Source organism: Mandrillus leucophaeus, unplaced genomic scaffold (assembly GCF_000951045.1).
Source record: "Mandrillus leucophaeus isolate KB7577 unplaced genomic scaffold, Mleu.le_1.0 Scaffold36, whole genome shotgun sequence".
Classification (NCBI taxonomy): Eukaryota; Metazoa; Chordata; class Mammalia; order Primates; family Cercopithecidae; genus Mandrillus; species Mandrillus leucophaeus.
The window spans coordinates 259,081-285,943 of NW_012103809.1; the positions used below are offsets into that span (position 1 = coordinate 259,081).

Genomic DNA, 26,863 nt, shown 5'->3' on the forward strand with positions numbered 1-26,863 from the left:
CGAGTAGCTGGGACTACAGGCGTCCGCCACATCGCCCGGCTAGTGTTTTTTTGTATTTTTTAGTAGAGACGGGGTTTCACCGTGTTAGCCAGGATAGTCTCGATCTCCTGACCTCGTGATCCACCCGTCTCGGCCTCCCAAAGTGCTGGGATTACAGGCTTGAGCCACCGCGCCCGGCCGAAACTTCTTTTCAGAAGGGTGAGAGGATAGCTCATGAAAATTTTGCTGTCTTTCCGTACTCCTGAGAATTTCTCAAGCAAGATAATCCTATAAAATAGTTATTCATAAAAAGCTGTGACTGTGGTCCTAAATCTGGCACAGTTCAACCACAGTTATATGACGATGGTCGTGATGATTGTCATTGGCAAAACTAAATCATTTTTATGTTGCAAAATTAGGAAATTAAAACTCACTATTCATTTGTAATGTCATTTGTTTCCTGTATATCTTGGGACCTTGTTCTTAGAATGTGTGTTTTAGAACTCAATAAAGTAAGGTCACTTAAGTTGAATAACCCATAAGACTCTCTTTTTGGAATAGACATACACATATTTTACGTAATACTTTCTTATCATATGGGTAGCCTAGTCCTGTAGATATTAGAGTTACCGCATGTAACTTTTTCATTCTACTGTCCGAGTTAACTCTTGTGATCTATAAATCCACATAATACTACGAACAACAGGGAACTGCTTTCAGGTCTTAAGCACTCTGGACATTTGCTCTGTTAGCATGTCTCGAATTTGACCACCAAAATGCTTCCAAAGCAGAAAAGAGAGATGTGTACAACAGATGGATGGGAGGTGGGTTCTGGGGGCAAGGATAGCATTAGCACTTAGTTTATGAACTAGTGGAACAGTTTAGCATCTGGGAATTCTTTATTCTATAGAATTCCATGTCCTAAAATAGTACTTTTTGTCTGCATGAGTGGATCAGGTCACCAGATAGTTTGTTTTCATCTCGTTAATGCCAGTTAAGTTCATGAATGTCTTCTAGTGAACAGCAAGGCATTGAGCGACACTTTTGGACAGCACTTGGAAGAGCTTTTAGAGAGGTTCAAGGAGATTATAGAGTTTTAGAAAGAAGTCACTGTATAAATTATATCTCATGTCTCTTAACTAAAGAAAATTTAAGTACCAATGCCTAAATATAAAATATTAAAAACAGAAATGAACTGACTTCTTTGTTAGATCACATTGTGTGTGTGTTCTTTTCAGACATATGAAGATCCATGAGAAGGACCCTAACAGTGCCACAGCCACAGCCCCTCCATCTCCTCTGAAACGTAGGCGATTGTCCTCCAAGAGGAAACTGAGTCACGATGCCGAGTCAGAGAGGGAAGACCCAGCACCAGCTAAAAAGGTCCTCTTGGCTCCCAGCGCATATTCACCTGCTTATGGGACTTCTGTCAGAAATACCACTAATCTTTATTTTCTCAGTGTGGAGACTTGGCAGACATCCATCCTAAGCTCTTAAGCTGTGTTTTCCCATACTGTTTCTGTAGAGTGTCTGAGAGAAGAGTGCTAGTGTGCACTTCCTCTTTGGAGCCCCTTTGCTGAGCCCCGAGATGAAATGAAGAGCTTTTACAGTTGTTTCCATGCTTTCTACCTGATTTTTCTAGCTAAAACGCAAGCTTCAAAAGCGTTTGGGACTCTTGTTCTCACTTTTTTATTACCAGTGCTGGCAGATACCAGGTGCTGCATAAGTACTTGTCAGGTGGGTGGGTGGATGAATGGTAGTGTTCCGGGAGTATTTGTTGTGTGAATGAATGAATGGTCAGGTCCTTAATAATCAGGATTGGATAATGCAACCCTTGCCTTTTATTATTGTAAATCTCTGAATTTAGCATTGGCCTCTCTTCTGAAGCCGTCCCATGTGGGAGACCTCCCTTCCGAAGCCATCCCATGTGGGAGACCTCCCTCGTGACTTCACTTTTTTCCTTTTCCCTCAGATGGTAGAAGACGGGCAGTCAGGTGACTTGGAGAAGAAGGCTGATGAAGTCTTTCACTGCCCAGTATGTTTCAAGGAGTTTGTTTGCAAGTATGGACTGGAGACCCACATGGAGACCCATTCAGATAACCCCCTAAGGTAGGAGAAGGGGTGAACTAGACCTTGTTCATTCCTGTTTCTCCTGGCATGTGACAATGTTCTTAAGTCCTGTTACTCCACACTGGGCTCCAGTGATTGAACTTGTGCACAACATTAGGGAGGCAGTTCAGAAAGTACTGGTGTGAGGAAGAAGTTGGCTGAGAGTTGTCAGAGGGTGGCTGTATCCACAGGGTGTTCACATAGTTCACTGTGCCTTCTTTCTCTCAGCAAAGCCCCTTGAGTAGTCACCAGTGAGCCCCTGAACACTGGGGAGTCTGCTGTCACGGGTGTTCTTGGACAACAGATAGATTTTCTTGGCAAAAGATGTTGCCACTCAAATGACTATTAGCAATGCATGAATATGTGGCCCAACAGGGACAGCCCGTGTGTTGGATACCCCCGGCACAGCACTGGTGCATCATAGGCACTAAGAAGTGTTTGAACTGAGCTAGACCTCATAGCACAGAAACCTGAGAAGCCATTTTGGGGTAAGAGAAAGTTCTACTTAGTGCAGGACACTTGGCCAAAAATGGAGCCTGATATGTTTCAATAAAAAAGTGAAAGGTGATTGCTCTGCCATCCAGCTTCAATTGTAGGGGCTTCCCAGCTCCAGTGTTTCTGATCCTCAGCCTTGCCAGGCAGAAAACATGGGTAGTGACAGGACTTCCCAGAAGAATTCAGGGGACTCATCTTTCTTTCTCTACCTTCTCTCATAACTCATCAGGCAATCAGTCCTGTATTCTTGATGAATTGATAGATTTGGAAGTTTTTCGTAGAGAATTGCCACTTTAAAAATGTTATCTGCCAGAGATTTTAAGCATTGGAAAGAACAAAGAACTACTTAGGAACCCCTGCTGTTGTTGAGAGACTTGAAAGTAGCCCATCCTGGAAGTCACACACAGCTGCAGGGTCACAAGCACAGAGCGGGGCCATACATGCGTGCAGCTTTGGGTTTTAGAAGACAGCTTGGGAATGCAGGAATTTGGGCATCTGTTTGCCTGAATCCCTGATATATGGACCAGATTTCCTTCTTGAAGACACGTGTTTAGCTGTGACTTAGGAATGGGAAAATCTGAGCAAGCTGAAGACGTATGTTATAGGGAAAAGCCGAATTGTACAGTAACATGATGCCAGGTCAAATATGATTATCCTTAATCACATTAGCCTGACATTTTTCCATTGGTGAGGGAAAAAGGAACTTACGAAGAATTTAAACTGCTGAACAGTTGAAGTGCTATAAAATGTCTTTACGGAACTCCCCAGTCTCAAGAAATTGCCTGATCATTGAGTTGGGCACAGACTGGTTGTCAGGCCTAGACCCCACTCCTGTCTCTGCTCATACAGGACCTCAGCCAGCTACATCTGAACCTGTTTTCTCATCCTTCAAATTGAAGGAGGGCAGGACCAGATAATCTTTGTGTTCCTAAAGCCTTCTTGTTTTTTTGTTTTGTTTTCTTTTGTTTTGTTTTGTTTTGTTTGTTTTTGAGAAAAGTTTTGCTTTGTCTCCCAGGCTGGAGTACACTGGCGCAATCTTGGCTTACTGCAACCTCTGCCTCCTGGGTTCAAGCGATTCTCCTGCCTCAGCCTCTCAAGTAGCTGGGATTACAGGTGTGTACCACCACACCTGGCTAATTTTTTTGTGTTTTTGGTAGAGATGGGGTTTCACCATTTTGGCCAGGCTTGTCTCAAACTCCTGACCTCTGGTGATCTGCCCCACCTTGGCCTCCTAAAGTGCTGGGATTATAGGCATGAACCACCATGCCCAGCCCCCAAAGCCTGCTTCTTAACAGTTGTTTTATTCTGTCTACCAGGAAAAAGCATATGGCTCCTCTCTGTGCAGGCCCTCTAGTTCTGAGAGATTTGGGAAACTTCACAGGTTCAGGAATGCCCACAGCACCCCCAGGATATGGACTTGTAGTGGGTGGCAAATACTGAAATAGTTCTCTAGATCAAGGACCTGAGTGAGCAGAGATGACATTATCAGCTGAGCCTCCCAAAGCGAATCATGAGCAGAGGCAGAAACAGCACAGGGGACCGCAGCTCCTGCTCACGTGGCTACCCAGCAGCCTTGAGAGCCGGTGCTGCAGTGAATACAGGCTGTCTCTGAGCCCCTCTGTGTACGTTCTCTCACTTCGTATTATTCTGTGATCAGTTACCACCTTAGAAACTATCATTTACCCCTGTCTAGATAATTCTATTCTGCAGGAAAAATAATGTGGCTCCCACAAGCGATTTCTGAGCAGTCCAAGCCTGCATAGCACGGTGTGTGGCAGCGATAGAGGCAGATCAAGTGACCCCTTCTGAAATGCTGACCTGGGTGAGGGACGAGGTTCTCCTGAAGCAGTCCTCTGAGCAAGGACCTGCTCCAGGGAGGCCAGGCTTCCTCTGCACAGAGGTTGGAGATGGGCGTTGCACTGGATGCTCATCACTTTTTTCATGGTTGGGATGGGCAGGATTTGGTGAGTGATTACTCCACAGTGATGGTAGGGCTGGTGGTGTAGACAGGCTGTGAAGTTGAACCCTCAGTCCCGCATGTCCAGCTAGCTGACCTAGAGGATTTTCCTCACCTGTTTACAAATAACGCCCTGTGTTTGGTGAGGGGTTGGCTGAGACAGTTTTGTAGCCTGACAGGGACTTGGCCCCTCTGGGCAGGCTCTCACTTTGCTGGCCCCACAGCTGTGGCTGAGGGGTGGCCCATAAGAAAAGGTTGCCAGGCATCCTTTGTGGGGGCACACAGACTACCCCCTGCCCTGTGCCTTGATCTATAATTGTTGCTAGGTGGGGTGGGGCTGGCATGGAAACCAAAAAGAGTTGATTACAGAACATGGTTAATGTCCCTTTGCTCCTCTCTGCTCTGCCGATCCCCGTAATAGCCTGCTATCAGAGGAGGCCTGGGGCAGCCTGCGCCAGCAGGGACTAGCTGGGCGGTGAACTGGGACAGTAGCTGGTGGCAGAGACAGCTTGTTAACCCAGAACTAAAATAGACACCAGCTCCATTTCAAACCCTAGAGGCAGCAGAACCACAGTGGGATGCTACCCGCTTAGACTGGAGGTTTGTAACTCAAAACAGCTGTTGCCTTCTCACTCTCCTGCATTTGTCTCCCTTCCCCCGCCATCAACACTGGCAACGTGCCCGTTGCTCCTTAATAAAAAGGTTGGAAATCCAACTCATGTAAATCTTGATTCCATCCCCTCCACTCCGCTGTGTTTCAAATGAATGAAATGTTACCACAGAACAAAAGGAAGATACAAAGCTGCCTTAGAGATGCCAGCTCTTAGGGCCGGGTGTTAGCTTCACCCGGACATGACCAGTGGTCAGTCATCCCCCTTCCCCCACGACTCCCCAGATGAGGGAGAGAAGGCAGAGGAGGAAACAGAGTCAGGCTATGGTGAGCTGGCATTTGGAATTGGAGGTGAGGGACGGAGTGTTCAGAGAGCAGGTGGCTACACAGACGACATCCTTTGTGTGAGGATGTTGCTGGGCACTGAATGTCCATCAGAATAGAACAGAGCAACTGGCCATACCCTGCTGTGAATGAAGTCAGCTGGGAGGCGCATCCAGGTCAGCAGGCGAATCCGAGCCATGCGTGTCCCTGAAATTTTCTAATAACCACATTTCATTTCATTTCATTTTGAGGATCTCGCTCTGTCACCCAGGCTAGTGTCCAGTGGCATGATTATTACTCACTGCACCTTGACCTCCCAGGCTTTTAAGTGACCCTTCCACCTCAGCTTCCCAAGTAGCTGGAACCACAGGCATGTGCCACCCCATGCAGCTAATTTTTTTGTATTTTTTGTAGAGACAGAGTCGCCCTATGTTGTCCAGGCTGGTCTTGAACTCGGCTCAAGTGATCCCCCCACCTCAGCCACCCAAAGTGCCGGGATTGTAGGTGTGAGCCACCCTGCCTGGCCCTAGTAGTCATGTTTTTAAAAGTGAAAAGAAAGAGACAAAATGAATAATGCTTCGAGTATACCAATATCATCAAAATATGTCAACATATAATCAACAGAAAAATTGTGAGTGATGTGGTTCACATTCTTGCTTCCATGTACTGACTCTTTGAAATCTGGTGTGTGTGGCGCGACACCAGCCCATCTTGACTGCACCACACCAGTCACATTTCAGGTGCTTAACAGTCCACAGAGAGGTTTCAGACAAGCCACCTATGGCAGGGAGGGCTGCAGCTTTGATGCGGAGCCGTGTCTTGTGTGTGAAGGCCCAAGGGCGGCAGCTGGATGGTCACCCTGTTGGCACAGCCACTGCTGAGGGTGAAACTTGGCCAAAGTTATTGTGTAATCTTAGATGGCCCCCTGATGAAAGGAGTTCGGGTAATAAGTAATGTTAACATCATTTCAGTTAAAATGTACCCAGCAAATGATTGAGTTTGTACTGTGCGCCAGGCACTTGCCCAGGCTTGAAGGAAAGAGTGATGTTTGAGACAGGGTACGGGCTAGGCACAAAACAAGCTAGTTGGTTATAAAACAAAGTTCAGAGGTGAGTTCACCGCCCAGGAGGGCACATTTCCCTCAAATTCCAGGCAGAGGGATCTGGTGGATGCAAAGCTTCTCCTTGTTTACATCAGAGGCTGTGGGGCTTCACTTAATTTCCTCTGGGTCAGGGCCCAACTGGGTCTGGTACTTCATTGACCCTGGTCATCTTTGAGTTCAAGGTGATGACATGAAATCTCTGTTGGGAATTAGTACGTAGGGAGCCCAAGGGGGCTCTAGCAGGCACCTCGGCTTCATGAGTAGGGAGGGCAGCTGAGACCACCCCCTGCCTGTATCTTAGTAGTGGGGCCACCAGAGGGAAATGCCTTCTTTTTCCTACATTCTCGACTGTTCCAAGGAATGTTTACCTCCCTTCACTGCACACCTACCACCTACAGAGACCCCAAGACGACTCATCATCTACCCGGTATTGATCCTACCCTTGTCAAATGTCATCCTAAAAACAGGGAGAAGATAAAATATTTGTCAGCATCTTGTATTCAAGAGTCCATGAGTCTGAGGCTTGGGCAGGCAGAAACAGATTTTAAACACTTCTGGGGGCTGTGAACAGAGGTCCCTCCAGGAGGGGAGGACTGCTCCCACCCCTCACCTGACAGGTACAGAAGCCTTGGTCAGGACTACCCTGCCCCCCACCCAAGGGCCAGAGCGAGGAGTGGCCCACCCAGCTTTGGTGCCCACTACACACCCTTCATGAAGTCCCTCAGACTCTGCCCAGTGCTTCACGCCACGCTGGTTTGGTTGAACAATCGGAGTGGGGCATTGGGTTGCCGTGTGCAACCCAGGCGGGTTCCTGGGGCATGGGGAGGGGCGGCTGCCTGGCCAGGGCCCTGTCACAGGCCCATCACTGTTGCTCGAAGCAACTGGGAGAGATTAGTGCAGCTGTTGGATGTCAGTTCTCTGCCCTGAGATGGGCAGGGGAGGGTGGGCTGAGAGGAGAGGAATGTGTGAGTTGGTTGAGACTCTAGAGGAGAGGTTGTTTGCACTTAACTCCTTTTGGCCTCCGGAGACAGAACAGGAAAAATGAAGCATGAAATCCCTTTTGAGAAGGAATGCCAGCCTCTCCATTAAAACACAATAATGAGGAAGGAATTCAGTATCTGAAGGAAATGGCCAAGCTGAGTGGCAGCTTCTCGGCAGGTATTTCGCAGGTTCTGCTGATGAGGGTTGCAGGGAGCAGGGAGTGTCAGCGTTAGGAAATGCTCCCAGCTGAGCCAGCGTCCAGGCATTAAGGATGTGTGGGTCACATAAGGAGCCAGGGCATCTGCAAATAGCTGTCCTCTGAACGCACAGTCCGGCGGAGTGGAATGAAGCCAGCCGGCTCCGTCCCAGCCTGCCGCCTGGCAGCTCTGTGACCTCGGACAAGTGGTGACTCGGTTTCCCTATCTGGAAAATAGATTTGAAGACTGTTGTGAGGATGAAGGGAGATATTCCACAATCCTCAGAGTGTAACAAATACTAAATGCAATTTTTCTTCTGGTACTATTTAGAATGCATGTATTTTTAAATATTTTAAACCTTCCAACATTTACAGTTATAGGTGTTGTGCCACTCTATGGCTATCCCATTCCAGCGGAATTGAAAAGGAGTCAAATTCCATGTGTGATTTACTTGGTAGAGAACAGGAAAGCAGTTTGTCCTTTACTCTTATGAACAGCTGTTTTTATCTAGTTTCACTTTTGTAAAGACTGGGAAATGGAGTGGCTCTTTAAATTTAGTTTGAGTCCTGCTTCCCATGTTTCTTAATCCCACTATGTGGAAAGCAGAGATTTAGAAACGTGAAGGAACTCGACACCTCTACGTCACAGAACCACACGTCACTTTCCTTAGATTGTTGGGGGATCCCTAGGGTTCTAAGGAAGTGAGTTTCCTGATGTTTGAAATTTGCCAATGCAGCCTTTCAAAAATATGCTTAGCGTAGTTTAAAAAAAAAAAAAATTCACCCTTCTTGCTGATTGTGAGGAGGTCATATGTCCTTCAGCTGTCACAGTGGTAGACTTGATGGAGTTACGTGACAGAGAACAGAGCCCCAGGAAGCACCTGAGCGGTTTTTCATCTCTGGGCCACTCTGTTAAGGCTTGTTCGTTGACTTCGGGATTTTCATCTTGTTCTGGAGAGTTAAGGTCACCAGATGAATAAAGTATTACTGTTAGTGAGCACTGGGGGAACTAATCCCAAAACTGTTAAGCCACAAGGTTAAGAAGTTTAAAAAAAAAAAAAAAGACTTTTGGTGTCCTTGTTTTCCATTTCTGTAAATCACATTGCTGATAAATTTGCCTTTGGGCATGCACCCTACCCATTTTAGGTACTAGGCTCAGTTACTGGCTACAGATTCCACATGCCCTTTTCAGGGCTGATGCTGTTCACGGTGATAGTTATTCCTGATAAGTACCTTAACTCTGCTGTGAGGTTTCAAAACTGATGGATCTCTTTTTGGCTGCCTCTTTACCATTACTCCTTCTAAAGAATGTGTACACCATAACAACATATTTATCACACTGCATTTCTACCCCAGCTCAGAATTGTGCAACTTTCTTTTAAAAAAAAAAAAAAAAAAAGGATGTCCTGTCTTCTTCCAAGGACGTTTGCTGTCAGAAGAACAGATATCTCTGCCTTGCCTAAATAGGCAGGCTGTGTAGCACAGCCAGCCATCAATTCAATGACTTTTTAGAATTTTAGGGCCTCACGGTGGCTCATGCCTGTAATCTCAGTACTTTGGGAGGCCAAGGCAAGGGGATCACTTGAGGCCAGGAGTTGGAGACCAGTCTGGCCAACATGGCAAAACTCCATCTCTACTGAAATACAAAAAAAAAAAAAAAAAAAGAGCCAGGCATGGTGTCTCAGACCTGTAATCCCAGCTACTGGGGAGGCTGAGGCACGAGAATCACATGAATCCAGGAAGTAGAGGTTGCAGTGAGCTGAGATTGCACCACTGCACTGCTGCCTGGGTGACCGAGTGAGACGCTGTCTCAAAAATAAAATAAAATTTTAATTTACTTTTGTTTTCTTAAGACTTAGTGAATCTGAGTGTGAATAAGAACATTATTTGTTGTATTAAAGTCCCCTGAGGATTGAAAGGACAAAACTCCAGCTAGCAACTGAGTGTATTTTCTTGACCTGTTGGAGCTGGTTGGTCCCACCCCTTGCCCTATGTACCTCCTGCCTTTAGTGACTCAGGCACGTGGTCAGGCAGTGGCTGGCCGGTTGGGTCTCTGTGACTTCAGGACAGTGTGGAGTTCACCAGCTCTTGTGGGAGTCAGGCTTCTGTGACCATGCTAGCACTGTGCCCTTTCCAGCCCAGCAAGGGTCAGAGTCAGTATACTGTGGGATTTTGCTTGTCTGTTTGATTTTTGGAGAAGGGACAGGAAGGGCTGTGACAGTGCCTGTCTAGTCACTGACAACCACAGGCACTTCTCTAAGCACATATTAAAGAGTCTCTGTGATCATGGTTCCCGGCCCCTGGTGTTGGCAGCCACCTTCCTGTCATCTGTGCCTTTACATACCAGCGGCCCATACCAGCGGCCATGTAGAAACAGCTTACCTTGTGACCTGGGAGGCATTTCCCTCCACTGGGCCCCGCAGGCCCTCCTCTCTGCTTCACCTACCCAGTGGCACCAGGGACATTACAGTTGATACTAAGGGAGGGAGGAAGGGATGCTTTGAAGAGATAAGTGCAGGCAGCTGCTTCACCTCTGCTGTTCCAGGAAGCTCCACCTCCACATACCTGAACACCACAGCCCCCTCCTACCATCTACCCTAAGAACTGCTAGAGCTCCTCCACCCTATAATGGGAACCTCCACAGTGGAGCGGCCCCACTGGAGGCAGGACCCACATTTCAGGGACTGGAATGTCATACATGGGGTGGGGAATGGTCCAATCTATTCCAGTATTCTAAATTGAAGTTTCTTATCCTCTTACAGAAACATTGGCCAACGTGTGCTAGAATGCAGGTCCCCTGGGGGCCTGGGGGGTGGGTGAAACAGGCTCTTGTGTACTGTCTTGGTACAGAAACACTTATTTCTGTGAGCACAGTGATTGGGAGTTCACATATGCTAAGCAGCTCCTGTAAGTTGAGGTCAGGCTGAATGTCCATCTTGGATTCCATGTGTAATCTAACCTTAATCTGTCCTTTGGAGATTTTTCCCCTGATGATTTTTTTTTTTTCTTCCTGAAAGTAATGTATTTCTGAATGTGATTTTTAAAGAAAAAGTTGTTTTTGAAAGGGTCAGTGGGGTTCTTAATTTCTTTAAATCCTACAAAGAGATACACTTCCCCCAAATACATTTACTTTACTGACAGCAAAGTTAGTTTCCATTTGGAAAAGTTACCCTATTTCCAACATCAAGTTATCTCTGTTGCCAGAAAATCAAAAGGCAGCCAATCAGATTTGTAAACCTTTCCTCTGGCACATTATCAAGATCTCTTGCAAAATGAAATTGTCCTACAGCCCTCCCCTCTCCTGTGGCTCTGAGTGCAGTTCTGCCCCATCTAAATATTAGTATTTTGCAATCGTGCTCTTTATGAGTCCCTGGCAGAGTGGAGATACACCACAGACGGGGTGAGGAGAGAGTCGTGGGGACCACCTGGCCAGTGACTGTGGTCTTAATGAAGATTGACAAGCCCAAGGGAGGTTTGCAAATACCCTGATGCCTGCAGCCGGCTTTGCATCCAGCAGCTCCATGCACAGATTTACAGTGGCCTCTGTTGTCCTTGAAGAGCTGCTTAGAAACAAGGTTGCAAAGCTTTCTCCTTCGGGCCTTGGGAAAGCTGGATGAACCCTCGCGTTTCCACCTGATAGGGCTGATCCAAGTGTTTCTGGGTGGTGGTTTCCACACTGGTTTTATTTAAGGTCTATCAACAGGTGCTGAGTGTGAGGCAGGGAGGCAAGTGGTTTTCTGTGGGTGTTTCTTCCTTTTAACCAACTGCACCACATGCTTCTGATTTCAAAGCAGATTTTTTTTCTCTGCCACTTTCACGTTTTATGTCTTTACACTTCTAGGAGTCCCTTAGTTGAAATTCCATGAAAAGGGTGTGAAGTGTGGATTTAGACCTTGCTTAGATTCTGTTAGGAGGTTGAGTGCTTGTGCAGGCTGCGAGAGCATACACTTCTTTTCAGGAGGCAGGTAAAGGGAGCAGGTGGGATGAGGCAGAAGACTGGTCAGAAAGAACACTTTTCTCCCCATGAGGCTTTCAGTTAGACAGAAGTAGTAAGGACGATTGTGAAGTTCTTGTGAGAAGAGAGAACACTGTTCCTTTGAAATTAAAACTCAATTTTTCCTGATTTTTCATGTTGGCTAAAACAGGCCAGGAAACGGGCTTTTCCTGATTTCTTTTTTCCTGTCGTACAAAAACATAATGATTAAATTTGGAAAAGTACTTTGCGGTTTTCAAGGGACTTTGTTATTCACAGTAACTGCAAAGATCCCCCTGTTTTAGATGAGAAGGGAAACTGAGGTATGGAGAAGGAAAGGAACAGGCGAGAAGTAACAAAGATGAGTCAAGTATTGGTAATTTCTTTTCTCTGGGAGTTCTAACAATCTAACAGGCTTGTACTTTAAGACGTTTCTAGATAGCAGATTCTCACACCTAACTCACTGTATCTTCCAAACTTGTCTAACTATAAGAATCAGCTGGTGTGCTTGTTCATATACAGATTCTTAGGCCCATCCTCTAGTTATTCTGATTTCAGTTGATCTGGGGTGATCTAGGAGTCTGCTTTTTTTAACAATGTCATGTGGGGATTCTTATCTCTTGGCACGTTTGGGAAATTTTACATAGCCGGCAGCTGAAAGTGCAGATGGAAATAAGTTGTCCAAGGTCATGCAATCTGAACTCCCTGATCCCCACCTAGTGTCTCTGGTCCCTGAGTCCACACCCCCCTACCACCCACTACTCCACAGCTGCCTTCCCAGGGACACAGAGTTTGTGGTCAATACTGGATAATTCTGCCACGTCTTTATTCTCATGTCTTCATCACCTACTACATATGAAGCTGTCCAGAAACGAGGGATTTTGAGGGTGAGTGAGAGAATGAAGAAGACAGACACAGGCATAAGAGACAAAAAAAACCTCAATGTTATTACAAATGCAAGTGGGGTGCACACCTGTAGCCCCAGTCACTAGGGAGGCTGAGACAGGAGGATTGCTTGAGCCCAAGAGTTCAAGGCCAGTCTGGGCAACATAGTGAGACCCCCCACCTCAAAAAAGAGAAAAAACCACTACACCCATGGAGGTACAGTGAATTCTAAATCTGATTGCCACATTAAGAGGCATTCATTCTCCATTCCCTTCATAAAACCTACTTATTAATGCCAGTCACACTAAATATTCATAACCAATAGGCTATGCACTAGTACAAAAGTCTCAAAAGTGGAGAGTAGCCAAGCACAGTGGCTCACACCTGTAACCCCAACACGTTGGGAGGCCAATTCAGGAGCATTGCTTGAGCCCAGGAGTTTGAGATCAGCCTGGACAACATGGTGACACCATGTCTCTAAAAAAATTTTAAAAATTAGCCAGGCATGGTAGCACATGCCTATAGTTCCAGCTATGAAGGGAGGCTGAGGTGGGAGGATCACTTGAGCCCGGGAGTTCAAGGCTGCAGTGAGCTATGATCATGCCACTGCACTCCAGCCTGGGTGACAGAGCCAGACTCTTTTTTTTTTTTTTAAAGAGAAAAAAAAAAAAAGGCTGGGCACAGTGGCTCACGCCTGTAATCCCAGCACTTTGGGAGGCCTTGGTGGGCAGATCAGCAGGCAGTTCGAGGCCAGTCTGGCCAACATGGAGAAACCCTGTCTCTACTAAAAATACAAAAATTAGCTGGGCGTGGTGACGCATGCCTGTAATCCCAGCTACTCAGGAGGCTGAGGCGGGAGAATCACTTGAACTGGGGAGGTGGAGGTTGCAGTGCGCCGAGATCGCGCCATTGCACTCCAGCCTGGGCAACAAGAGCAAAACTCTGTCTCAAAAAAAAAAATGAAGAGTATTCAGTAAGATCTCTAGGATACAAGGAAAAAAAATATTTTTTATCTCACCGTTTTAAAATTTCTATTTGGTAATATACCTGGCACATTACATATATGCAAATATATATGTATATAAATACATATACATACTACCTGTGTACACACATACATATTCTCAGCTAAACAACAAACACATATGGACCACATACGAAAAACTTTTTTATAGGAGTGGTGTACATTTCAGAAAGTTTGCAGCCACCTCTCAGTCCTACCTGCCTGCCTTTTGCAATTGATTTGCATGCTGCCTAAAGTCGCTTCCCAACCTGTTTATGTCTGTAATACTTGTAATCATTTATTATAATTTAATTAAATTTTATATAAGCTGATGGAATGTTGTTTTAATAAAAGAATAGTCTCTGCAGAAACTTACGTTGCAAAGGCTTATTTGCAGTGCAGATTGGACAGAGTGTTTTTTTTTAGTTGCTGTCAAATTTAGGCTAGGTAAGATACCTGTGCACAGTTGAATGCCATAATTGTAAAAATCTAGGATTCTACTTTAGTTTGGCTTGCAAAAATCTGGTATAATAAACTCCCATGTACCCTTATCCAGTTTCAGGGATTATCAGCTCACAGCCAATTTTGTTTCCTCTCTTCCCCAACTGAGGTAATTTCAAAACAAATCCCAGATATCGTATGTTTTATTTATAAGTATTTCATTGTATATCTTTTTTTAAAAGGGACCTTTTTAAAAAGCATAGCCAAAATAATATCATAACTGAAACATTCAGTCACTTGTGAATATATCAGATATCTCTGATCAGAGTTAGATTTCCCCAATTCAGACATTTCTCTTAGCCTTTCAGTCCAATATAGATCTTTCAGCCAACTGGTGGCGAGGTGATGGATTAGTGACCATGGGGAGGGTGCAGTTGAACTTGAGCATGGGGAGAATGAACTGGGGGTGGGAGAAGGAAGGAGCTCCATCTCCAGGACAGAGGCTCTTGTTGCCTCCAAGGGTCACCGTCCTCCCTGTGTGCACAGCTCAGAGCTTGAACGTGTTTCAGCCAGAAAGAACCTCACCCAGAGGGGCTGCATCCATTCTGCTTCCCCGCAGGATGTGTCTCGTGGCCTGTGATTTAGACCGCTGGGTACTTTGACGTCTGGGCCCGCAGTGTGAGGACTTCCAGCCCCTAAAGGTGTTCTTCATTATCCAGACCCATCCCTTCCCTGGGCCTTGACCACAATGGTGAGCTCAGCAGAATTCCCTCAAAAGGAACGCTGTGTTTTGAGTGGCTCATGGGAACCCAGGGTTGGGGTTCCAAAGGTAGCTGAGCAGTGACAGGAGAGTGCTCAGGAGAGGCCCTGCCTGAACAGGGGAGCCAGGGGAGGAGCATGCACAGCAGGACCGGGTTCTGCTGTGCCCGCTACAGCGCGATAAGGCAAGCAGGGCAGCCCATACTGACGCTTCTTCCTTTCGGTGCTTCCTGAAAGTGAGTGCAGCTGCTTCGTGGCTGACTTCGTTATCTGTTTATTTCCAGGGAAGACTCTCTCTCAAAAAAGTTTTCACTGAGGTGCATGCAGTGTGGACACAAGCAAGTGGCTTTGCCTGGCTGAAACAGTGATAAAAGGAGCTAGCTACCTTAGAGGGGGTGAGGGTCAGCTACGCTTGCACACGTAAATACATGGAATGATGCTTGGTATACAGCGTTGTCTAACAGAATATCCTGTGATCGTGCAAACATATTGTGTCTGTGCTTCCCGATGCAGTTGAGCCCTTAAAAGAAGGCTGAAGTGACTGAGGAAACTTTAATTTAAATTTGAACAGCCACATATGGCTTTGGTGGCTACTACATTCCGTGCAAGTCTGGGGGATGTTGATAATACCATAACGATGGTATTTTGTTTTTATCCGCCCATCTGCACACTGATGTAAAACTTTTAATATGGTTCTCAGTGAAGACCTAGAAGACAATACTGGTATGAAAAGCAGAGACAATATTATAAAGTGGTGTTTGCTGTGCATCTGTGTGGCCTGGAACATTTAGGATGTCAAAGATCATCTCTGAAATGAAGAGAGAGATTTTGAAGTGGACTGCATCTGTGGGAGTCTTTCAAGGAAGGAGAGGCAGCCTTGTGATAGGCATGGGTGGGAGCAGGGACTCAGGCTGACATTTCATGTGTGCTTCTTACTGGCTATGTGGCATGAGTCACATTGCTTCGTATTTTTGATCACCAGTGTTCATCTGGAAGATGAGAGTCATGATATGCACCTGCCTGCTGGGGTTGTCATATGTGCTGTGCTGTCAGGGTGCCTAAGCTCCGTCCTTGAGGACCGTGGTTATCATTCAGATAATGATGATGCTAATACCACAACTTAATGCACAATCACTGTCACTTCTAATTAGATTGGAAAGTTTAATAATTTTTATCCCTGTCAGATGCCAGGGATGCCAATTGATTGCTCTAGCTACTACTAAAATGTATATGCTCTTTTGACTTTTAAACATTTACTCTCTAGACTTTTAAGCATTAGAATCCAGTGAACTGAGGGAGAGAGAAACCTCTGACATGATCCCTAATGCCTGATCGAGGTGAGAGCGAGCAGGTCTGCCATGGTGACTTCAGGTTCCCAGCTGTCTTCTTCTTGTGCCCAGACTGTGGGTGTTCAAGTCGTATGTACATCTTGTGCTGCCTGCAAAGATTTGGTATCCAGAAGTTGATAGAATACAATGTTTTTTAAAGGAAGAGGTTTTTGGTGCTAACCATCCAGCCTGGCTTCTTGACATCATATCATTTTTATTTTACTCAATTGAAATGAGTCAACAAAAACATAAGGCTGGAAGAGTAGAAACTCTGACTTAACTGCTTCTTCATATGTTCTCCCTTTCTGCCTCCTCATATGTTCTCCGTTTCCTCTCCTAGATGTGATATTTGCTGCGTCACCTTTCGAACACATCGAGGACTGCTGCGTCACAATGCGCTTGTCCACAAACAACTTCCCAGGGATGCAATGGGCAGGCCTTTCATACAGAACAACCCTTCGATTCCCGCTGGCTTCCACGACTTAGGATTCACGGACTTCTCCTGTAGGAAGTTTCCTCGCATTTCTCAGGTATTCTGATCAGCCCATGGAAGCAACCAGCAACTGCCTTCCATGGTCCACGCAGTTAGACGAAACTTCCTCTCCCTGAGGTTTCTTTCCTTAAAATGTCGGTTGGGCTTTGTCTTTTTTTATAACACCTTTTTTCTTAAAATTATCGTTGGCCCTTTCAGTCTTCCTTGGGTTGTTGGGTTGAGAAGGGCGCATAGTCTTGTTTGGGGTTGAATATCCTAAGAACTTGTGCATCAGTCTAGCTGTTCTGTGCCTTTTGCCCATTCTTGGGTCTTTGAGGTTTAAGATGTCAGCCCTTGTAGGCCAGGCCCCAGTGACTCACACCTGTAATGCCAGCACTTTGTGAGGCCAAGGCAGGAGGATCGTTTGAGGTCAGGAGTTTGAGACCTGCCTGGACAGCATAGCAAGACTTTATCTCTACAAAAAATTTAAAAATTAGCCAGGCATGGTGGTGTGCACCTAGTAGTCCCAGCTACTTGGGAGGCTGAAGTGGGAGGATACTTGAGCCCAGCAGGTTGAGGCTGCATTGAGCCATGATCGCGCCACTGCCCTCCAGCCTGGGTGGCAGAGAGAGATTGTCTCAAAAATAAAATTTTAGGGCCGGGCACGGTGGCTCATGCCTGTAATCCCAGCACTTTGGGAGGCCACGGTGGTCAGATCACAAGGTTAGGAGTTCAAGACCAGCCTGACCAACATGGTGAAACCTCGTCTGTACTAAAAATACAAAAATTAGCCAGATGTGGTGGCACGCTCCTGTAATCCCAGCTACTCGGGAGGCTGAGGCAGGAGAATCACTTGAACCCAGGAGGCTGAGGTTGTAGTGAGCCGAGATTGTACCATTGCACTCCAGCCTGGGCAACAGAGCAAGACTCCATCTCAAAAAAAAAAAAAAAAAAATTTTTTTAATAAAATAAAAGTTGTGAATTGTAAAACACCCCAGCCCTATAATAATTGGAATTTGTGGACTTTTTAAAAAATCTTTACTATCTGCGTTGCAGCTAAATATTCTGAATATTGTGGTTTCTATTAAAAACAGTTTGGGTCATTATTGACCTGAATAAGAAAAGAGCCATATATATTCCCGCTAATAAAGCACCTGCTAAAACTACTTTGAAATCGGCTGGGCACAATGGCTCGTGCCTGTAACCCCAGCACTTTGGGAGGCCAAGGCGGGTGGAGCACTTGAGCCCAGGAGTTTAAGACCAGCCTGGCCAACACAGTGAAACCCCGTCTCTACTAAAAATATAAAAAATTAGCTGGGCATGGTGGCACATGCCTATAATCCCAGCTGCCGGGGAGGCTTAGGCATGACAATCTCTGGAACCTGAGAGGTGGAAGTTGCAGTGAACCGAGATCATGCCTGGGTGACACAGCGAGACTCAGTCTCAAAAATAAATAAATAAAACTAAAACTACTTTGAAATTATTTTTTCCCCCATTTAAAGAAGTTCAGATAGAAGGCATCAACAGTGTTGTTCTTCAAGTGTATAAGGTACAAACTCAATGGATTGTTCCATATGCACACCACCCATGTTAACCCCCCAGGTGACATTCCTCATAGCCCCTCCTAGGCAGTGTCCCCCTTCCACAATCATAGAGGGGTAGGGTAGCTGATTCTCCAACATCTCCCACCCTCAGTTTTGCAAGGCACCTATTTTTTAAAAGAATTAATTCTACCCTTGTGGTATTGTTACTTAACTATGCTTCAGAATCTCTCATGAGATATCTTGTGGGGTTGATATCATTTATCATGCAAACATGATTCTTAAGATGCTTTGTGGATTTCCCTATTCAGTCTAGTGTGTTAGCAAGCAGGAGAAGGTCAACTTTTTTTTTTTTTTTAAGGCAGAGTCTTGTTCTGTTGCCCAGGTTACAGTGCAGTGTGGCATAGTCATGTCTCACTGCAGACTCAACCTCCTTAGGCTCAGGTGCTTTTCCTGCCTCAGCTTCCCAATAGCTAGGACACAGGCATGTACCACCATATCTGGCTAATTTTCTTGCTTTTTATAGAGACGAGGTCTTGCTATGTTGCCCAGGCTAGTCACAAACTCCTGGCCTCAAGCGATCCTCCCACTTCGGTCTCTGTAGTAGCTGGGACTAGAGGCATGAGCCAACACACCTGGCAAATTTTTTTTTTCTTTTTTTGTAGAGATATGGGATCTTGCTATGTTGCCCAGACTGGGACTCTTTTTATATTATGGGGGAAGATTGTGGGATAAATGTACAACAAATACTTTGTGCATCTCCGTTTAGTGATTATTTTTTCAATCTTCACGTGTGTTCCCTTGCTTTTACCGGTGGGTTCTACATAGGCCTGGTGCGAAACAAACCTGCGGAGGTGCATCAGCGAGCAGCACCGTTTTGTCTGCGACACCTGTGACAAGGCGTTCCCCATGCTCTGCTCACTGGCCCTGCACAAGCAGACCCACATGGCGGCAGACCAGGGTCAAGAAAAGCTGCAGGCCACGCCCCTGCCTGCTGACGCCCTGGACCAGAAGGGCTTCCTGGCCTTGCTTGGCCTGCAGCACACCAAAGACGTCAGGCCTGTCCCCGCCGAGGAGCCCCTGCCGGATGACAACCAGGCAATTCAGCTCCAGACACTCAAGTGTCAGCTACCTCAGGACCCCGGCTGCACCAACCTGCTGAGCCTGTCTCCTTTCGAAGCTGCTTCGCTAGGCGGTTCTCTCACAGTTCTCCCCGCGACCAAGGACAGCATAAAGCACCTGTCCCTGCAGCCCTTCCAGAAGGGCTTCATCATCCAGCCTGACAGCAGCATTGTGGTCAAGCCCATCTCTGGCGAGTCGGCCATTGAGCTGGCAGACATCCAGCAGATTCTGAAGATGGCGGCCTCGGCTCCCCCTCAGATCAGTCTTCCGCCCTTCTCCAAGGCCCCCGCCGCCCCGCTGCAGGCGATCTTCAAGCACATGCCCCCTCTGAAGCCAAAGCCCCTGGTCACACCACGGACGGTGGTGGCCACCTCCACGCCCCCGCCTCTCATCAACGCCCAGCAGGCTTCCCCAGGCTGTATCAGCCCCAGCCTGCCGCTGCCGCCCCTGAAGCTCCTCAAAGGCTCAGTGGAGGCGCCCTCCAACGCCCACCTGCTGCAGCCCAAGTCCGGGACCCAGCCCAGCGCGGCCACGCGGCTCTCCCTGCAGCAGCCGCGGGCGGAGCTACCGGGCCAGCCCGAGATGAAGACGCAGCTGGAGCAGGACAGCATCATCGAGGCCCTGCTGCCGCTGAGCATGGAGGCCAAGATCAAGCAGGAGATCACAGAGGGGGAGCTCAAGGCCTTCATGACAGCGCCCAGCGGCAAGAAGGCGCCAGCCATGCGCAAGGTGCTCTACCCCTGCCGCTTCTGCAACCAGGTGTTTGCCTTCTCGGGGGTCTTGCGTGCCCATGTGCGCTCCCACCTGGGCATCTCGCCTTACCAGTGCAACATCTGCGACTACATCGCCGCCGACAAGGCCGCGCTCATCCGCCACCTGCGCACGCACAGTGGGGAGCGGCCCTACATTTGCAAGATCTGCCACTATCCCTTCACTGTCAAAGCCAACTGCGAGCGGCACCTGCGCAAGAAGCACCTCAAGGCAACCCGCAAGGATATCGAGAAGAACATCGAGTATGTGAGTAGCAGCGCGGCCGAGCTGGTGGACGCCTTCTGTGCCCCGGACACCGTGTGCCGGCTGTGCGGCGAGGACCTCAAGCACTACCGTGCCCTGCGCATCCACATGCGCACGCACTGCGGCCGCGGCCTGGGCGGGGGCCACAAGGGCCGCAAGCCCTTCGAGTGCAAGGAGTGCAGCGCCGCATTCGCGGCCAAGCGCAACTGCATCCACCACATCCTCAAGCAGCACCTGCACGTGCCCGAGCAGGACATCGAGAGCTACGTGCTGGCCGCCGACAGCCTGGGGCCCGCGGAGGCGCCAGCCACTGAGGCCTCGGGGCGCGGGGAGGACAGTGGCTGCGCTGCCCTTGGTGACTGCAAGCCCCTCACTACCTTCCTGGAGCCCCAGAACGGCTTTCTTCACAGGAGCCCCACCCAGCCTCCGCCTCCCCATGTCTCGATCAAGTTGGAGCCCGCCAGTAGCTTTGCAGTGGACTTCAATGAGCCCCTGGACTTTTCTCAGAAGGGCCTGGCGCTGGTCCAAGTGAAGCAGGAAAACACCTCCTTCCAGAGCCCTTCCTCCCTGGCCCCCTACGACTGCTCCATGGAGCCCATCGACCTGTCCATCCCCAAGAACTTCAGGAAAGGGGACAAGGATTTGGCCACTCCCAGCGAAGCCAAGAAGCCTGAGCAGGAGGCGGGGAGCAGCGGGCAGCCCTCTCCCTGTCCAGCACCCGGCCCTTCTCTTCCCGTGACTTTGGGGCCCAGCGGGATCTTGGAAAGCCCCATGGCCCCTGCGCCGGCGGCCACCCCGGAGCCCCCAGCGCAGCCCCTGCAGGGCCCCGTTCAGCTGGCGGTCCCAATCTACTCCTCAGCCCTGGTCAGCAGCCCTCCCCTCGTGGGCAGCTCAGCCCTCCTGAGTGGCACAGCCTTGCTGCGGCCACTGCGGCCCAAGCCCCCCCTGCTTTTGCCAAAGCCCCCTGTGACAGAAGAGCTGCCCCCGCTGGCCTCCATTGCCCAGATCATCTCATCTGTATCCTCGGCCCCCACCCTCCTGAAAACCAAGGTGGCGGATCCAGGGCCAGCAAGCACTGGCAGTAACACCACGGCTTCAGACAGCTTAGGAGGCTGTGTCCCCAAAGCCGCCACCACTGCCACCCCTGCTGCCACCACCAGCCCAAAAGAGTCTAGTGAGCCTCCCGCTGCAGCCAGCAGCCCAGAGGCTGCCTCTCCCACCGAGCAGGGCCCAGCGGGCACCTCGAAGAAGAGGGGCCGGAAAAGGGGGGTGAGGAGCCGGCCCCGCGCCAACAGCGTTGGGGTGGACCTGGACTCCAGCGGGGAGTTTGCGAGCATCGAGAAGATGCTGGCCACCACGGACACCAACAAGTTCAGTCCGTTTCTGCAGACAGCGGAGGACAACACTCAGGATGAGGTGGCTGGAGCCCCCGCCGACCACCACGGGCCCAGTGATGAAGAGCAGGGCAGTCCCCCAGAAGACAAGCTGCTGAGGGCCAAGCGGAACTCGTACACCAACTGCCTGCAGAAGATCACCTGTCCCCACTGTCCCCGGGTTTTCCCTTGGGCCAGCTCCCTACAGAGGCACATGCTCACACACACTGGTAAGAGGGCCACCGGGCTTCCAGGCGGTGAGTGCTACCTCGTGGCAGGGGGAGCCACGGGTGGGAGTCATAAAGCGAGATGAATCTGCCACAGCTCCAGTTATTCCTAGCTTGCCTTCTTCCCCTGTCTGCGAAGCCCCGGGCTTGTCTGGTGGTGCTGTATTTCCTATGTGCTCTCAGTACCCACATGGCCTGTGTGCAGGGGCTGAGCCCTCCAAGGGCAGCATTCTAGTGAGTGTTCACCCAGGGCGTTTTGAGGTGAAAGTGGTCACAGGCCCTCAGATCACTCATGGCGTCGCCTCATCCCTTCCGGAGGCGGTAGCCAGATTATCTACTGGGTTAAGCAGGGAGGCAGCTCCGGAGAAGTGAGACTTTGAAGGTATTGGGGCATAATGAGCTCGGTGCTTTGACACTAGACATTCCATTCCAGTGTCCTCAGTGCAGCGTTTTAAATTTTGAAAATTTTGTGAAGTTTTTTTGGATGCCATGTATTCTTAAATCTTACAAATTGTGATGTTGGCCGTTTTCTTTCGGTTCACTAAGTCACATCTTCCCCTGTTGATTGTGAAAATCAGCAATGAGTGGTGGTAGAATGTTTTGAAATTTCTGTTTCTGCTACAATTGTAAGCCTTTCTGAGAAACTTCTCTCAGAAGGGCCTGGCGCTGGCCCAGGTGAAGCAGGAAAACGTCTTCCTGAGCCCTTCTTCCCTGGCCCCTATGACTGGTCCCTGGAGCCCATCGACCTGTCCATCCCCAGGAACTCACACCCAAGTGTGAAAAGGTTCTAAGTAATAGACTTAAATTGTCAAAATGATACCCCCAAAACTATTTTCCTTTTTTCTTTTTTTTTTTTTAAAGACAAAGTCTCACTACATTGCTCTGGCTGATCTCAAACTTCTGGGCTCAAGCAGTTTTCTTGCCTCTGCCTCAGAAAGTTCTGGGATTACAAGCGTGAGCCCCCGCACCTGGCCCCAAAAGTATTTTTCTTTGTTTGAGACGGAGTCTCGCTCTGTTACCCAGGCTGGAGTGGAGTAGTGTGATCTCAGCTCACTGCAACCTCTGCCTCCCAGTTCAAGCAGTTCTCCCTGCCTCAGCCTTGCAAGTGGCTGGGATTACAGGCATGCGCTACTATGCCTGGCTGATTTTTGTATTTTTAGTAGAGATGGCGTTTCACCATGTTGGCCAGGCTGGTCTCGAACTCCTGATCTCAGGTGATCTGCCTACCTCAGCCTCTCAAAATGCTGGGATTACAGGCGTGAGCCACCATGCCCGGCCTGCCCAAAAGTATTTTTCAAACGTTAGTTTCCAGAAGTTGATTTTTAAAGAGAAGTTTAGGATAGGAATATACTTTAAATAATTTTGTATCAGGTGCTTCTAGTATATAAATGGCCATACAACTCTCATCTGAATTACAATTTTCTGAATTTTCTCAGTGAACAGCCTCAGTATTCAATGATTTATGTTATTGAACTAAGGGCAAATTAGTGAGATCCTATCTTTTTGGGGTTTACAGCCAAAATATTAATAAATAGATAGGCCCTAAAACCACATGGTACTGGATTGGCGAATAAAATACAGAACACCAGTTAAACTTGAATTTCAGATAGACAACAAATAATTTTTAGTATGAGTATTTTTATGCAGTTCTTGGGATTTACTAAAAAATTATTTGTTTATCCAAAATTCAAATTTAGCTCTGGGCATCCTGGTTTTTTTGTGGGTTTTTCTTTTTGTGCTAAATATGGTAACCCAAGGTAGTCAGGAGGTTTATGACAGGATGTTGAGGGTGGGTTGTGGGAATTGGTGTGAGCTGTGCTCTGTATCTTGGTGGAAATGTATTACATAGAGTTGATCATCCCACAAAGCTTTGGAGAAGCTCGTGGAAGGCTGTTTCTCCTAGATGAGGTGGAACAGCAGGAGGGAGGTCATGGAGCCACCGCTGGATACCTGAACAGTGTGCAGAATGGAGCCTGGGGAGGGAGAGGAAGCTGGGAGCCAGAGGGAGTTGTGGCTGGGAGCGATAGGTCTCTCAGAGGCCGTACTGGTCACCAGAGCTTGCCATACAGACACGGTATTTCTTTCTGCTGTGGTGGGTCCTTGAATCCAGGGATTGAGGAGTAGCAAGTCAGGAGTGCCTATCCAGGGAAGACTCAAGGAGAACCAGGATTTCTAGATTTGTAAAGTATGTACTGCCCTTTCATACCATTGTCTTCCTGTTAAAATAGTTTAAGCCTGACAAGTAAAGCAGCCATTCTAATGATGATAGCAGTTCAGGGAAGAAAATGCATCTTCAAGAGAAGGTGCCCCTCATAGCAGTCTCTTTTGCTACCCTTTTTGGGTATCACCTGTTTATCGCCTACTGAGAGTCTATGGAGAAGTGAGTCTTTCTGTTACCACTTTTCAGAAAGCAGATGGTCTGGATCTGATGATTGGCTTGGCTCGTGCCCTTCCTCAGTGCTCTCACCTCCCCCTGCTGTCACCCAGCCTCCCCATCTTCCTCCTCCAGTATTTCCTTTTTTAAGAGTTGTGCCCATGTCTTTGCAGGTGCATGATATGTGTTCCCACTTGTGAATCCAGTCATGATTGCCTGGCCTTTGAATGCCAAAATACCAGTGTTGGTTTAAAATTTAGTAGCATCTAAAACTGAGCAAGAAAGCAGGAGGTTTGTATAGGATGGGGTAGATATAAATATAAACATTCTGCCTCTTGTCCCTTAAAAGTTACTGATAACCTCGATAGATGTGTCTGTTTTGGCACAGTCCCTGTATCCTATCATAATATGTTCTTGGTAGAGCTAGTGTTCATGACAACCTTGGGAGGGTGATGTGTGTTGCCACAAGGAAATTGAGGTTTACTTAAGGAGCTAAGTAACTTGCCTACAGCCATATGGGGAATAAGAGATGGAGCTACTGTTCCAAGCCAGGGTCAGGTTCTGTGCAGCTGCCCCCTGGCCAGGGTGTGTGTGCCAAGTGTGTCCTCTGTGTGAAGGTAGAAAGCGGGCAGGGTGCACCTTCCCTGCTTCCCTGTGTTCCCACGTGTCTACATGCAGAAGATTGGGAAGTAGTTTGAGATAAGGGGGGACACCACTGTGGATCAGAACGTTATTAACTAATTTGAGACTTAATGACTACGGAGTCGTGTTAGCCACCTGCATAGACACCGTATGAAGGTTGGTGCCCATTGAGCTCCATTAACTTCCCTTGCTGTGCTTCACTCTCAGCTTCCTGGGATGTTCAGCATCACCACTGCTAAATCATGTTATATGGAGCACCTGGCCACATCCAGTGTTGTGTTAGAGCATTTTCCATTCATGGAGCATTAGAGCTGGAAGGAGCCTGGGAAGTCATCTGATGGGCCCCCTCTCCCCACAGACCTGATCTTTTTCCTGGTAGGCAGCTCTGCTGTCACTCAGAGCCACATGGATCCTTGGCTTCCTAGGCCTCTGTGAGGTGCTGTCTCCAAAACTTTGAAAAAAAGTCTTAAGCGTACACATGTTAAACATTGACTCTGCAGCCACCCTGCAAACAAAGGTGTTATTCAGAGAAGATGTTTGGTGCGATATTTTTGGTTTTTTAGTTTTTTGCTTTTGTACAGACAAGGTCTCACCAAGTTACCCAGGCTGTTCTCGAACTCCTCGGCTTTGCAAAGCGCTGGGATTACAGGTGTGAGTCACCGTGCCTGGCCATTTTGTGTTTTTGAGTATTCTGTTAAAATCTAGCTGAGTTCCAGCCAGAAACATTGAGCAGCATCCGGTTTTGGACTGCATTTAAACAAACTGTCTACACCTTGAATGCTGGCCTCCTCCTACCCCCTCAGCAAATTACTGTACTGTCTCCACTTTGTCTCAAAACACGTGTTCTCCAGTCCTCCCATTCCTCACAGGGGCAGCAAGAAGCAGATCTGGTGTTCAGTGTCCAACGAGGGGTATACCTGCTGGCTGCTGGCAAGGAGCATGTGGCCTCAGCCTTTTCTTGCTCCCGGCTCAGGTTCCAGGAACTGTGTCTGATGAGGAAGCTGGCAGGGCTGTCATTTTTCATACCCCTGGCACAGTCTCCACACACACCTGCCTTTCCTCCTTCCTTCCACTCCTCTCCAGCTCTCTCCCAGCCCATAGTTTCCTGCTGATGAGGACAGTTCCTGGTTCCTTACCTTTCTCCACCTAAATGTGCCGCTCCATAGGAGACAAGAGTGCACTGTTCCTGCCTTTGCCCCTCGGGAGCATCTCGTGTGTTTTTAGGCCACAGGTGGAGGAGAGGGTGCCAGAAAACACGGCCAGTCTGTTCTTGCCTGTCCTCGTTTTCTTCCCCCTTCCGTTTGCTCCGGTTCCTTGTCCCACAGCGGTGGGCTTGGGACTATGGGATGTCCATTTTGGGCTTCCCTGGCTCGCTGCCTTTCTCATGGGTGCTTTGAGCACCTTTTTTGAGCCGGCTCAGGCTTTCCCCCGACACCCTTTCCTCCCTGCTTCTACCCAGCAGTGAGGGTCAGAGCTTCAGTCAGTGAGTCATCCTAACCTGGGTGTGGAAAGCACCTGGGACACCACTTGTATTTGGCTACTTTTAGCTTTCTTAAAAGACAGCTTTGGCCATTTTTACCCAGTCCTGTGTACACTTCTGCCAAATACAGAGAGAAAATACCAAAAGAAAGCATGCCTTCACGCAGGGGTGGAGGAGCAATGGAGAGAAGGCTGGGCTGCTCAGGCCCATCTTGTTACAAAAAGAAAAGCAACTGCAAGGTTTTCCATGCTAGTTAGACCCCACCTTTCTAATTCTGATTGTCTTTGAAAAATGAACAGAAATGTTTTCAGTTCTGTTTTTTTGATCTTGGAGGCCAAGGTGCCAATCTCCTCATCAAACTATTCTCACTGTTCACCCTTCTCTTGCCCCAATGCCCTTCTTCATTTCTTGACTGTTCTGGGAGAGTAAACACTGGCTAATTTTTGGGGGGTTTTTTTTTGGAGTTTTTTGTTTTT

General features: G+C 48.1%; 1 protein-coding gene across 3 annotated transcripts in view; it reads left to right on the top strand.

Moving 5' to 3' along the window:
- Positions 1-26,863, top strand: part of RREB1 (ras responsive element binding protein 1) — an 84,862-nt gene that overhangs the window by 33,928 nt on the left and 24,071 nt on the right. For all 3 annotated transcript variants that reach the window (XM_011989614.1, XM_011989616.1, XM_011989615.1), the window contains exons 6-9: positions 1,218-1,362; positions 1,952-2,088; positions 16,483-16,672; positions 18,984-21,894. In XM_011989614.1, the coding sequence (XP_011845004.1) occupies positions 1,218-1,362; positions 1,952-2,088; positions 16,483-16,672; positions 18,984-21,894 (3,383 nt within the window). The remainder of the gene's footprint in view (positions 1-1,217; positions 1,363-1,951; positions 2,089-16,482; positions 16,673-18,983; positions 21,895-26,863) is intronic.